This window comes from Silurus aristotelis (assembly GCF_946808225.1).
Source record: "Silurus aristotelis genome assembly, chromosome: 18".
Lineage (NCBI taxonomy): Eukaryota > Metazoa > Chordata > Actinopteri > Siluriformes > Siluridae > Silurus > Silurus aristotelis.
In genome coordinates, this window is record NC_139591.1 from 15,052,310 (window position 1) to 15,065,798 (window position 13,489).

The 13,489-nt window shown below is 37.2% G+C and overlaps 1 protein-coding gene across 3 annotated transcripts; it reads left to right on the forward strand.

Annotated features, from left to right (window-relative positions):
* Positions 1-907: 907 nt before the first annotated feature.
* On the forward strand, positions 908-12,725 carry smad4a (SMAD family member 4a). Of its 3 annotated transcripts, XM_083568342.1 has the most exons (13): positions 987-1,020; positions 1,143-1,275; positions 1,991-2,330; positions 3,241-3,415; positions 3,506-3,535; positions 3,734-3,943; positions 4,677-4,799; positions 5,027-5,134; positions 5,219-5,269; positions 5,893-6,076; positions 6,496-6,664; positions 6,915-7,053; positions 7,375-12,725. In XM_083568342.1, exons 3-13 carry the CDS (start codon positions 2,091-2,093, stop codon positions 7,584-7,586), a joined length of 1,641 nt encoding a protein of 546 aa, XP_083424468.1. In that variant the 5' UTR covers positions 987-1,020; positions 1,143-1,275; positions 1,991-2,090; the 3' UTR covers positions 7,587-12,725. The 3 variants fall into 3 exon arrangements, with proteins under 3 accessions (XP_083424469.1, XP_083424470.1, XP_083424468.1); XM_083568343.1 differs by lacking the exon at positions 1,143-1,275 and having other exon boundaries at positions 908-1,020; XM_083568344.1 differs by having other exon boundaries at positions 961-1,275; positions 3,241-3,409.
* Positions 12,726-13,489: the final 764 nt, after the last annotated feature.

The following is a 13,489-nucleotide window of genomic DNA, read 5'->3' on the forward strand; positions in this document are numbered from 1 at the left end:
GGCTTAAATATATTATGTACTTTTAATGCATTATTTCATTTATGAGTTTTCAGCACTTTGGGTTAAGGTCTAAGTTCTGGAATGATGATTGGATGTTCACATACTTTTGGCCTTATAGTGTATGTTATTCAATGATTGTTTTTGACACTGTTCCATGGTTCATTCTTTTATATTCCTCTCCTGATTGGTATCTTTTAACAATTTATTCATGCAGTTTCTTTCACAACTCTTTGTGGCACATGGCTCTTACTGAAATGCAACCTGAAGCTAATACTACAGCAAGAGCTGAATTTTTAACAGCTGTTTTTAATCAGAATCATTTTAACTGATGTCAGGTGTATGGCATTTACCTAAAGACATAATTGTGACATAAAATGTGACTGGTTAGAGTTAGAGGGGAAGTTAGTGCCCCTATTATAAAAGGGTTGGCAAATTTATGCAATAAGGGTGTAGACTTTTGTTTAATTAAATATATTCCCACTTATTACATATTTGTTTTTATCTGGATTTCTGTTTGTTGGAAAATAACATTTAAGATGTAACAATTCTTTGTAATTTTTGCTTTTAAATTAAACAAACTTGCATTTTCTTAAGGGTGCGTAGACTTTTTTATGTCCACTGTATTTAGTTTTGGAATAAATTTAAGTGATTGGTCATTATTATTATTATTATTATTATTATTATTATTATTATTATTATTAATATTAATAATAATAATAATTGTATTGTTTATTATTATTATTATTATTATTATTATTATTATTATTATTATTATTATTATTAAATTAAGTAAAAAATAATCACAGACACCTTGATGGCTGAGAACCCACTGTGAGAACCAGAGTTCTAGACATCAGGAAGAAGGAACGTTTCCTGTACTTATACGCTATTACACGCGCGCCCTCTAGTGGCCTGCGAATTTATGACGACTCGGCCGTTTTATGCGCATGCGCAATTCGCCATATTGATACGGAAAATCAAAGCAGCTGTTGGGCGTAAGATGGTGCACGAGCGCTGAAGGTCGCGCGTTTTATTTTTTTGTACATTATCCGGTTTGGTTTTTCATGAAATTCTGTTGTTTATTTTCGCGTATTTTGGGTATCTACCTTGCCTAAATGTAGGACGTGTAATATTTTTTTAAGACTACACTTTTCCTATCTCTGGATTTACATTCAGCCGGAGAGAGTGGAGGTATCCATCTTAGCTTCGTTTAGCTTAGCTAGCTAGCTAGCTAGCTAGCTAACTCGTTACTCACTTCAGCAGCGAAGTATCAAGGTATGGTTACGGATTTAAACGCTGAGAAACAGCATGTTTTCCTGACAAGGTTTAAGGAATAATTACTTTGGAATGTCTAAAACTAAATTTTTGCGCCCCAACAACGTAATGCAATGCATTAAAAGTTTGTGAAAGTTTGCTAATTGATGCTAGCTACAACTGTTGTACGCATTAGCTTTGTAGGCGGCTAGCAGCGAGTAGGTGGTAACTGAAATTACCACCGTTACACAGCATTGAATCTGTACTAGAATGTTATTTTATTATTATTATTATTATTATTATTATTACTATTATTACTACTAGTAGTAGGGCAGTTTATTATGAGCATACACAAGAATGAACGTCCCAACTACGGCAAGTTAGCTACATTATCATCATTCTGGCTGAACGTTGTTTTATTTATTTCCCTACGAGCAAATAATCACACGAATTGAGCTACACTGAGATGTAATCGCTTAGATAGAATCATTTGCGAGTGAAAATGTTTTATAAGCCCAAATGTAATCTCTTTTGATCAAAAGAAAAAATACGTAAATGCACAACAATTGAAAATATTTGTTATGTAGGTTATCCAGATTTGATTTCCATTTTCCCTGTACTATTAATGATGAAGCAAATCACTAGTAAATTTTTTATAGTTTCAGGTATGTTTTGTGTTGTGTTTTTTGCCTAATTTGCTCTTCGGCGATCTGATTAAATCACATTTCTATTTTAGGTGGAGAATTGAATGGACGCACCAGACCTGTTGGTGGTTTTTTGTCTGTGATCACCTGGTGAGACCTTAGTGAAGAAGCTCTGAGCTGAGCAGGGTCAGGATGTCGATCACCAACACCCCGACCAGCAACGACGCCTGCCTGAGCATCGTGCACAGCTTGATGTGCCACAGGCAGGGTGGCGAGAGCGAGACTTTCGCCAAACGAGCCATCGAGAGCCTGGTGAAAAAGCTGAAAGAGAAGAAGGATGAGCTTGACTCACTCATCACGGCCATCACCACCAACGGCGCTCATCCCAGTAAGTGTGTGACCATCCAGCGGACTCTGGACGGCCGGCTTCAGGTGAGCTGAACTGCATTATGACAAACATTAGACAGGTTGATTGAAGAAAAGAAAAAGTGTTCTCTCCCATTGTTTGTTTTTTGAATACAGGAGCATTTAGCCAATCCCTAAACTAGAAGAGGCTTTTACTAAATTGCTTTACTGATGACCAGACTAGGAGTATGAGAGTGCACAGTATATTGTTGTGAAATTCATGGAATTTACTATACCACAACATTTTTCAATGCTAAATATATTTATTAAAGAATAACCCTTAATGCTTTTTAAATAGTTACATTTATTTTGGAACATCCCCACTGCAAGTTAGATACCATTATTATATTTTATAGAATTCTATTTTTTATCAACGGTCTTAAATAAGCATAATAAAAATGTAAACAGAAAAAAAAAACTTGAGCCTGAAGACTTTCCTTTAGAGGAAAATGTAGTAAAAGCTTTACTTCTCATTGTTGAACACTGGCGATTTCCTTTAAAATGTTTAATAATTCATTTAAAATTGTATTTATGTGAAGCATTTACTATAGGCACCTCTGTGAATGCATTGCTGTCAGTGTTATAGAAAGTTTTACAAACAAACAACTGTAAATAAATAATGAGTGTACATGTTAAATTGAACAGACAAGAGAAAGACAAGTCATTGGTTCAGTATTTTGCTAAACATGTAAATGTAATAAAGTCTAGTTTCTTTAATTGTACAATTTCCTTCGTCATGCAGCTGATTAGCTGTTGTCCCCAAATAATGTAATAAACAGAAAATCACCATGTACATTTATTGTACTGTAAATTGTCACTCAAGTCAGTGCATACAATAATTCATGCAGCTTGTAATTTTATACCCATGTTTAGCCAGTTCCCCTGCTGCTTCTAGTTTTGGTTTACAGGCTCAAGTGTCTTCTCTATTGTCTTTAAGGTGGCCGGACGTAAAGGTTTCCCTCACGTGATCTACGCCCGCCTGTGGCGGTGGCCCGATCTCCACAAGAATGAGTTGAAGCACGTCAAATACTGTCAGTTTGCTTTCGACCTGAAGTGTGACAGCGTCTGCGTGAACCCTTACCACTACGAACGGGTGGTTTCACCAGGTATAGGTCAGTCAGAGATTTAGTTTTATCTGTGCTGTGGTTTGTTGTCTCTGCTATACATATGTTAAGCTCATGCTATTTGTTTTACTTCCAAAGATCTGTCTGGACTGACGCTGACTGGTTCAGGTGAGTCACATGTTTGTCTTTTGATATACATTTGTTTTATTCTATGATTTTGTTTCGTTTGGTGTTAAAAGTTTGTTGTTCCGTGTGCAGTGCATAATAAAATTTAACAAGGTGAAGATGTTTTTTTCGCCAAAGATTTTAAATCACAGAGCCTCGTTATTAAAAGCTGTGTTAACTATACATGTCTGCATATTCCAGGTTCCTCTGGCCTCATGGTCAAAGACGAGTATGAATATGATTGCTCATCATCCATACCCAGTTCTGAGGGCCACATCCAGACCATCCAGCACCCTCCTACGAGACCAATGCCAGAGCCAGCCTTCAGCAGTCCTGCCCTACTCCCTCCTGCTGAAGGTAGCAGCTCAGCCTCCACCTCTGCCTTCTCCAGTATCCCAGTGGGATCCTCAAGTAAGGCATTTGCATTCTTTCTTTTGGATCAGGAGTACACGGTATATAAAGTGGTTCTGATTTGTGGGTGGGAAGGATAGAAAGATGACTCTTTCCTCTTACTCATGGAATTAGAGCAGTGCTGGCTAATTGTAAGTGTCTGTGAGATGATCACTTCCAGCTACCGTGTAAAGTGAGCAGCAGGTTCAACAGAGGTACTGGCATCTTGTGTCTCGGAGGATGTGGTAGATTTAATTAAAAACTACAGTCGGGTAGTATTTTAAGGTGTTTATCTATCTGTCAACCTAATGATTTGAGCTTTCTTTGGGAAAAAATTAATTATTTTTAAGTGTTATAAATATTTAGGTATTGGAAACACCTGTGTATCTATAGTATTAAAAACAATCTGTCTCTATGATCACATGTAAGTAATTGTATATTTGTAATAATTCTGTTAAGGAATCTGTTTCCGAGGTCAAATTGAAGGACATAGAATTGAGAAGTTGTTTAATTTAAATGACACAAGCACTCCTGGACTGTCATTTTGGCTCAAGGTCATGCTGAAAAGCTTTCTCTTTGGGATGGGTGATGTTCTTGGTCATGTTTTGCATATATGTGTTCAAGTTTTGTTCGTATATGGCTCTGAATGTATTGTTTTCTACTGAACTAATCACTTTATTGTGACTAATTGCTAATACTGGGACCTGTGTGCTGAACTATATTGAATATTTAAAATCCCACTCTCTTTCCTCAGCTCAGCCCAGTATTCTCTCAGGGAGCCGTAGCAACGAGGGGCTGCTACATATTGCCTCTGGGACAGGGCAGGGGACTCAGCAGAATGGTTTTCCCCCTGGCAACTCTTCCACTTACCATCACAGTAAGCTTCTTCCTGATCGGAAAGCTTTTCAGCATCTCCTTTATTGCTACTTCCTGTAGCAGTGTCCATGGTTTACTCTCCCCAGTGTTGAGCACAATGGAAAGCTGCTTTTTTTTTTCCTTCCAGCTTTCCTTTTGCCGTGGTAACTCGTTTAGCTGAGAACACATGTTGGAGAAAATATTGCTTATAACTTGTTTTTGTTTTTTTTCCCCACGTATGCTCTTCAGATGCAACCTCCACTTGGACACGAAGCAGCACTTTTACTCCTAGTGTGCCTCCTCAACAAAATGGCCATATACAACATCATCCACCCATGCACCATCCAGGACACTATTGTAAGTTCAAATCTTTAATAGTGCTCTAGTGCATGGCCAGGTCAGCCCTGTTTATCTGATCTTTGTTTGTTTTGTTTCTTTAAGGGCCTGTACACAATGAAATAGCATTTCAGCCACCAATTTCAAATCACCCAGGTAAGCGCTTCTATTTTTTCTGTTCATAAAATTCCATTCATAGCAATATTATATAATCTGGCTTTATTAAGTAATCTATTCTTTCCACTCCAGAATTTGAATGATCACACATCAGCCTAGACTTATGGGTTATTTAGGAGTCTTCTAGACAACTTTAGTAAACACTGTTAAAATCTAAATTTAAGTTAAAAGAAATGTGGACACTCAGTACAAATATATTAGACTCAATGACATTCTAACAGCCCTGATGGAAATACAGCTAGGGTTTATCATGACTGATGACCATAATACTGTTTTTAATGTAGCAAGTTGTCAAACTGTTGGGAAAAGCTATAGAAATCAATAATATCGCTAACATCAGACTGCTTAAAGAATACATTTATAATCATATTATGGCACTCTGATTTGGTATTAAATAGTAAGTACCTCGAGTCGAGTCCTTGTTTAATATGAACATTTTTATTTATACAGGTTATTGAATTATCTGTAGTATATTTATAGTCTTAAATGGTATATCCCTAAATAAAGTTTAAAACGACTAGAATGAGAAGCCAAGTGTCTCTTTTCTCTCTCATTTGTTACACTTTTTGGTGAATTTTATTTTATTATTTTTTTACACCCAGCTCCTGACTACTGGTGTTCCATTGCCTACTTTGAGATGGATGTACAAGTCGGCGAGACTTTTAAGGTTCCCTCAAACTGCCCCATTGTGACTGTGGATGGCTATGTGGACCCATCAGGTGGAGATCGTTTTTGTCTGGGCCAGCTAAGCAACGTGCACAGAACTGAGGCAATAGAAAGAGCAAGGTTGGAGCAGTGTTTGAATTTCACACATCATACATCATATATCCTCTGTTTTGCACAGTATTGTTGATGTGTTTTGGTTATGTGGTTTGTATGTATTTTGTTGTATCGTCTGTCTTGAAACTTGAGCTAGATTTTCAGATAAACCATCGCAACCTTTTGAATCAGTAGAATTAGAACTGTTCAGATATTCACAATATTTATTTTAGTGTGACCAAACCTGACAAAAAAGTTTAATAACGAAAAGAGGTGTGGCTTGGATTATGCCATCTTTCTGTTTCAGTACCAGTCAGACGTTTGCTTCAAATAATGTTTCTTGATAAAAAAAAAAAGTTATTCTCTGTAAATAATAAACAGAGCTGTACATTTTGACTAGAGCAGGATGTAACAGTAGGGTTTAACACAAATCCATTGCTTCCCAGGCTGCATATTGGTAAGGGCGTTCAGCTGGAATGTAAAGGTGAGGGTGATGTATGGGTGCGATGCCTCAGTGACCACGCCGTCTTCGTGCAGAGCTACTACTTAGATCGAGAGGCTGGCCGTGCACCTGGAGACGCCGTGCATAAGATCTACCCAAGTGCATACATCAAGGTGAGACTAATTAATCTCTGAAGCGATATACACAATAAACTGGTATCCTGTTTGTTGGGAACTACTGGTGTGAAAGACTAGCTGATTTCGTATTAACTTCTTAGTTTGTTAGTTGAGTGATGTTCGTCTTAATCAAAAATCTTATCAAGTTCCATGAAGATTTCCCTTATTAATGGAGTTTATATATGGTTTTAAACATTGCCAGTTGGATCATGATTTATACCGCTGCTTTATTGTTGCTGTGATGCAGGTGTTTGACCTGCGTCAGTGCCACCGGCAGATGCAGCAGCAGGCAGCTACAGCTCAGGCAGCAGCTGCAGCTCAGGCAGCAGCAGTGGCTGGAAACATCCCTGGACCGGGATCTGTGGGTGGCATTGCCCCAGCGATTAGTAAGTAATGGATTTCGGTTTAAAGTTCTTTTAAACAGACCTATAAAAATGCTGAGTTTCTATAAACCACTTTTGTTCAGATCAGTTAAAGCCAGTGCTTTCACACACATTTCAAGAAATAAAATGTAATTATTAAGCATTTTTCCACAATCCATTTATCCGTGCAAACTTATGTACTTGCTTTGTACCTCACATGTATTTTGTTTTGTTTAAGATGGAAGTGCACACTTATACCATTTCTAATTGTAAGGAAATTAGAATCAGTATTATTTACCACATTCATGTTGTTACTGTTGATACCTGTGTTGTATTTTGCTGTAGGTCTGTCCGCTGCCGCTGGAATTGGGGTAGATGATCTGCGCCGGCTGTGCATCCTGCGCATGAGCTTCGTGAAAGGCTGGGGTCCTGATTACCCAAGGCAAAGCATTAAGGAGACGCCATGCTGGATTGAGATCCACCTGCACCGGGCTCTGCAGCTTCTAGACGAGGTTCTGCACACCATGCCCATAGCTGACCCACAGCCGCTGGACTGAACACAACATCCCCTCTCTCTCTCTCTCTCTCCTGGTTAGAGCCAGGCGCTGATCTGAGTGAGGTTTTGTTTTTCCACAATCAGGTAACTAATGCCGATGAACTGTGCGACAGTGTGGATGAGTTCAAAGCTGACCTTCAGCCTCTTGTTAAACAAAAGGCGAGATCAAGGATGTTGACGCAACAAGAATTTGAAATTGTAATAATAAGGTAATAACAATGGACCGATGCTCCATGATTGAACACCTTTTTGTTGCTGGTGTAAAAGCTGTATTGACAAACGAGGAATCAAATTGTGAGCACTATGTGAGAAAACTGTTTACGCTTTTATGTGCAGATATTATTAACCCAGGAAGTGCATAATGGACATAAATACTTCTTTATATAGACTAAAGGTGTTTTTCCAAAACTGATGGATGTAGTTTTCACAGTCTGCAACTCATAAAGATGTTCAGGGACATTTTATGCATGTCTGCGCTACCAAAAACTAATCACTGCTTTACAGGGGAATGTTTAACGCATTACATTTATGCCATTTTGGTCCATGATGTTATCGACCTGTGTATTAATAGAGTGCAGGAATTAAGCCTTTTAGATTAACTTTAAAACCACTTCCCTTCCTCCACAAGACCAACCTTTTCTGTTAAAAGCATGTCTGCTTCCAAATTCATGATTTAGAAAGGAAAAAAGGACTGAATTCTGAGTAGCCTTATATCAGCAGGGATTTAACTTTTTGCTTGAAATTTTTAAGCAGAAATCTAAAATTAACCAACTAGCCCCATTACTGTAACGAGTAGCAATTTTGAAAAATATTTACAGTTCCACAGCTAACTACTGTTTCAAAAATGTAGCCATTGATTAGATTATTAATTCTTGTTTAAACTGTTTCTTATTCCTTTTGAAAGGCAGTAAAGCAATTGAAACTAGTTTCTCCTAATAATTTTATACAGCATGTAACACTTTATACTACAGGTAAAGAGTTAGGAAACTTGAGGGTAAGTGATAAACACACACGTTGCAATATACAGCAGGGCCACTTTAGAGTTTAGCTTTGAATGGCCACAATATTTTCATTATTCATTAATAGAGCACTTTATTGAGGTTGTTTTGTTTTTTTTTTTTGGTTGGTTGGATTTTTTCCCCTTCCTAAGTTTCTACTTTAACATTTAGCACAACCATGCTATATCCATCTGTGACACATTTAACATATTGTTGAGAAATTTTAAACCACCATTTGGGTTCACTTACACCTTCAGTACACAATGTTGGCAGATCTTTTAAAAATGAATTCCTATAATGATGGGCTTTGTATGTATAATTGCATGTGGAAAGGGCTTTTGGTGATTTTCACTTCATGCAAACTTGGAATTGAAATAAGCCTCAAGATACCTCTTTCTTTTTCTCTCTCGCGCTCTCTCTCTCTCTCTCTCTCTCTCGCGCTCTCTCTCTCACCAAACTTATCATTTTGTACTTTATTAAATTGCTCTACTTCCCCATGAATTAATCTCATCGATGTGTTAATTAGAATGAAATAGATTCTATGTGCCCAGGAAGCCAATACGAAATGATAGAACAGAGATTAATATCAGTATTACTTAAAGCGTTTGTATATATTTGAGGGCTCCTTTGCTTTAAGTACAAACTGAGTGTAGACAATCCTATTGGCATGGCCTGTCTTAATGATCTTTCCTAGAATGTTTTTTTTGTTGCAATTGTTTTTACAATATACAGTGGTGTGAAAAAGTTTCCCTTCCTGATTTCTTATTTTTTATGTGCATGTTTGTCACACTTCAATGTTTCAAATCAACAAACTAATTTAAATATTAGTAAAAGATAACACAAGTGGAGTCTACATGCAGTTTTCAATGAAGGTTTTTATTATTGAGGAAAAACAAAATCCAAAACTACATAGGCTTGTGTGAAAGTGGTTTCTCAACTGCAATATAGCGTTTGTGATAACTTGCAGTGAGTCTGTTACAGGGCTGTGGAGAAATTTTGGTCCACTCGTCTATGCAGAATTGTAATTCAGCCACATTGGAGGCTTTTCGAGCATGAATCACCTTTTTAAGGTCATGCCACAGCATCTCAATAGGATTCAGGACTTTGACTACTCAAGTTTTCATTTTGTTTTTCTCCAGCAATTTAGAGGTGGACTTGCTGGTGTGTTTTGGATCATTGTCCTGCTGCAGAACCCAAGTTCGCTTCTGCTTGAGGTTACAAACAGATGGCCGGAAATTCTTCTTCAGGATCTTTTGGTAAACAGCAGAACTCATGGTTCCATTTATCACAGCAAGTCTTCCAGGTCCTGAAACAGCCAACCATATTTCACCATATTTTACTGTTGGTATGATGTTCTTTTTCTGAAATGCGGTGTTACTTTCACATCAGATGTAATGGGACACACACCTTCCTAAAAGTTAAACTTTTGTTTCATCAGTCCACAGAGTATTTTCCCGAAAGTCTTGGGGATCATCAAGATGTTTTCTGGCAAAACTGAAGCCTTTGTTCTTTTTGCTCAGCAGCGGTTTTGGTATTGAAACTCTGCCATGCAGACCATTTTTTCGCAGTCTCTTTCTTATGATTGAGTCATGAACACTGACCTTAACTGAGGCAAGTAAGGCCTGCAGTTTTTTGGATGTTGTTGTGGGGTCTTTTGTGACCTCTTGGATGAGTCGTTGCTGTGCTCTTGGGGTAATTTTGGTCGGCCGGCCACTCCTGAGAAGGTTCTCCACTGTTCCATGTTTTTGCCATTTGTGAATAATGGCTCTCACTGTGGTGTGCTGGAGTCCCAAAGTTTTAGAAATGACTATAACCTTTTCCAAACTGATGGATCTCGATTACTTTCTCAGTTGTTTCGGAATTTCTTTGGATCTCAGCATGACGTCTAGCTTTTGAGGATCTTTTGGTCTACTTTGTCAGGCAGGTTCTGTTTAAGAGATTTCTTGATTGCGAACAGGTGTGGCTAGAGAAATTAAACTCGGGTGTGATAAACCACCGATTTAACAGGGGGACAAACTCTTTTTCACACAGGGCCATGTAGTTTTGGATTGAATTGTTTTCCCTCAATAATAAAAACTGCATGTTATCTTTTACTTATATTCATTAGTTTGATCTGAAACATTGAAGTGTGACAAACATGCAAAAAAAATAAGAAATCAGGACGGGGACAAACACTTTCACACCACTGTATGTCCTATTGATAATTTGTATTGAAGAGAATTGCATTTTCCGTAGAACACTTTCAGGTAGATAATCGATTTTCAGTTAACAAATAATTAAAACTAGGAAATTCTGCTGCCTTGTGTTTTTTTGTCATTCATACACATGCTCATGACAGTTTAGGAGTGGTTTCAATTGATCTTAATCTTTGTATAGCATGAATGTGTATAAAGTACATTTTATTTAACATTGGTGAAGACATTAGTGTCTGTGTAAAATTTATTGCCATTTTTCCCTGTTATAAGGCCAAACATCTGTTCATTAATCAAACTCCTATTCAAAAATGAAACCAATTTAATGCCCATTTGTGAAGTTATTAAAGCAGCCAATCAGGTGGCATGCCATGGTTAATGTTCAGCATTAACTGAATCTCTCAGCAACAGCAGAATCAGATTCTGTGACTTTGACTCCAGAACTGTTCGTGACACACAATCTGGTTTAAACAGTCCTGGGATTTTACATAAACAATGGAGCAAAAACAAGCCCAAGAAATACATTGTGAGCAGCAGTGATGGCCAGGCAGAGGAGAATGGCTGGACTGGTTCAAGCTGACAGTAATGCTAAGGAAACTCACCCACTGTTTACACCCACGGTGAGCAAAAAGAATCTAAAAATACTGACATTTTCTATGTGAAAAGTAAACGTTAAAACAAAACCTGTTTGCTTTTTTACATTCTGTTTGCGTAGTATTTGAGTCGGTCGTGAGGCCGAGATGCTGAGTGTGAAAAGCTGCATCTTAACTATTGGTAAAGCTAGCAACAGCAGTGGTGAGACAGCTTTTTCAACAAGGAAAAGTTTATTAATTGAAAGACAAGCCACAAGTAAGTAAACAACACTAAAGAAGCTAGCCTGAGCTCAAGTCTGAAATATTCAGAAAAACCAAACTACATGTGTCTTGGATATTTCTTCTATTTTTTTTCCTTGTATACGACACACTAAATGTTAATATATGCTTTTATAAATATAAAAGTTCCCCAGTTTTGTCATCCATCATGAAAAATACACAATACAAATCACTCTACACATATTGGTTAGCACTTAGCAATTTTCCCAAGAATATAAATTACTAAGACAAATTGGAACACAAAAAAAACAGAAACAACCCCCCCCCCTCACACACACAAATCTGTAAAGTACAATACATTTTCAAAAAAGAGTAAAGGGGCAGAAAAGAATCACAATGTACACTATAGTGGTTAAAGAAAAGGCAAGTAAATAAATAACCATCCGTTTTAGCTCAATATTTACAACTACGACTGCTTTTCCGAGCCGAAGTGCTCAGGAGTACCACAACGCTTGTGCTTGCATTAGAAGGCGCTACAGCAGGCCACGCGCACACTACGTAAACTGTCAAATGGCACTTAAAATATTCCCAAAGCATAAAGAAATGAAAAATTACCACCATGCTATAAAATAATCAAAAGAAAAAATGAATGTAGTGATGACTAGGATAACGCAGCGGTCATAGTGGCAGAATATAAAAAGTTTCCAATTTTTCGCAATGAATACAGTAATCAGTCACCACCAACAGTGGGATGAAGTCATGGATGTGCCTCTAAATGTGCGTGTGCATATCTGTGGTAGGTGCGAGTTGATTGTGATGTGAGGGATGTTGGACGGTAGGGACACCTGAATCACACCAAGAATAGACCTTGTAGTAGAGCATCCAGCATAAACTGAGCCGTCTGCTCCTATAGTTAGAATTGCAGAAGTAAGCAAACGTCGTCTGCTCCTGGAGGTCTTGGTGAGATTGAAGGCACAGAAGTCTCTTTACAAATGAAGCTGCCTTGCTAGAACTAGAGGAGCCTTTTCCTGTTTACTCCAGTTTAGGGGTTTTGATATGTTCAAGTTTTTTTTTTTGCAGCCTAAGTGGCACGAAACTCGCATCAGTTAAGGTCGGCTATCTCCAAAAACAAATTTACCTAAATAAATAATTAATAATTATAAAAAAATGCACATTGGTGCTGAACAATGTGTATCTAAAAAAAAAAAAAAAGCACCGTTTAGTACAGCTACTTCCCAAACAGCATATTGTATTTTAATCAGGGATGGACAAAAATCACAATAATTGAAGGCATTTCTGTGGTACATGATTGCTGGACTTTTAGTTTAAAAATATATATTTTTTTTACTTAGTTGGAATTTTCTTTCTGAACACTTAAGTAAAGTATTTGTCAGAAAAGTGTTCTGTGGTAGAAATTAATCAATCTTTGGAGCCCTAACTGTCTAGTGGTATGCAATGTGGGATGTGGATCATTTGAATCTTACATGGCTGTTATATCAAACTGCACACTTGACTATACAGCTAATGTTGGCTTTATCGTGTTGTTTTCAGGTACAGCTACTGATTAGATATAAACCATGTTGCTTTAAAAAAAAAAAATAAATAAAATTCCCACAACTTAAATTTTTTTTAACTAGTTCTTGGTAGTTTTTAAAACATTTCTCTTAATGTAAATTGGGACATAGCCATCAAATCTAGCAAGGCCAACTTCAGTGCGACAAAGTGAGGGTAGGGCGTTTGGGGTTGTATAAATAAATTTCAAGGTGAGTTAAACAGGTACAGTAGGCTTGTTAATATGGCAAAAAAAGCACAGATTACTGTGCAACAGAATATATATATATATATATATATATATATATATATATATATATATATATATATATATATATATATATATATATA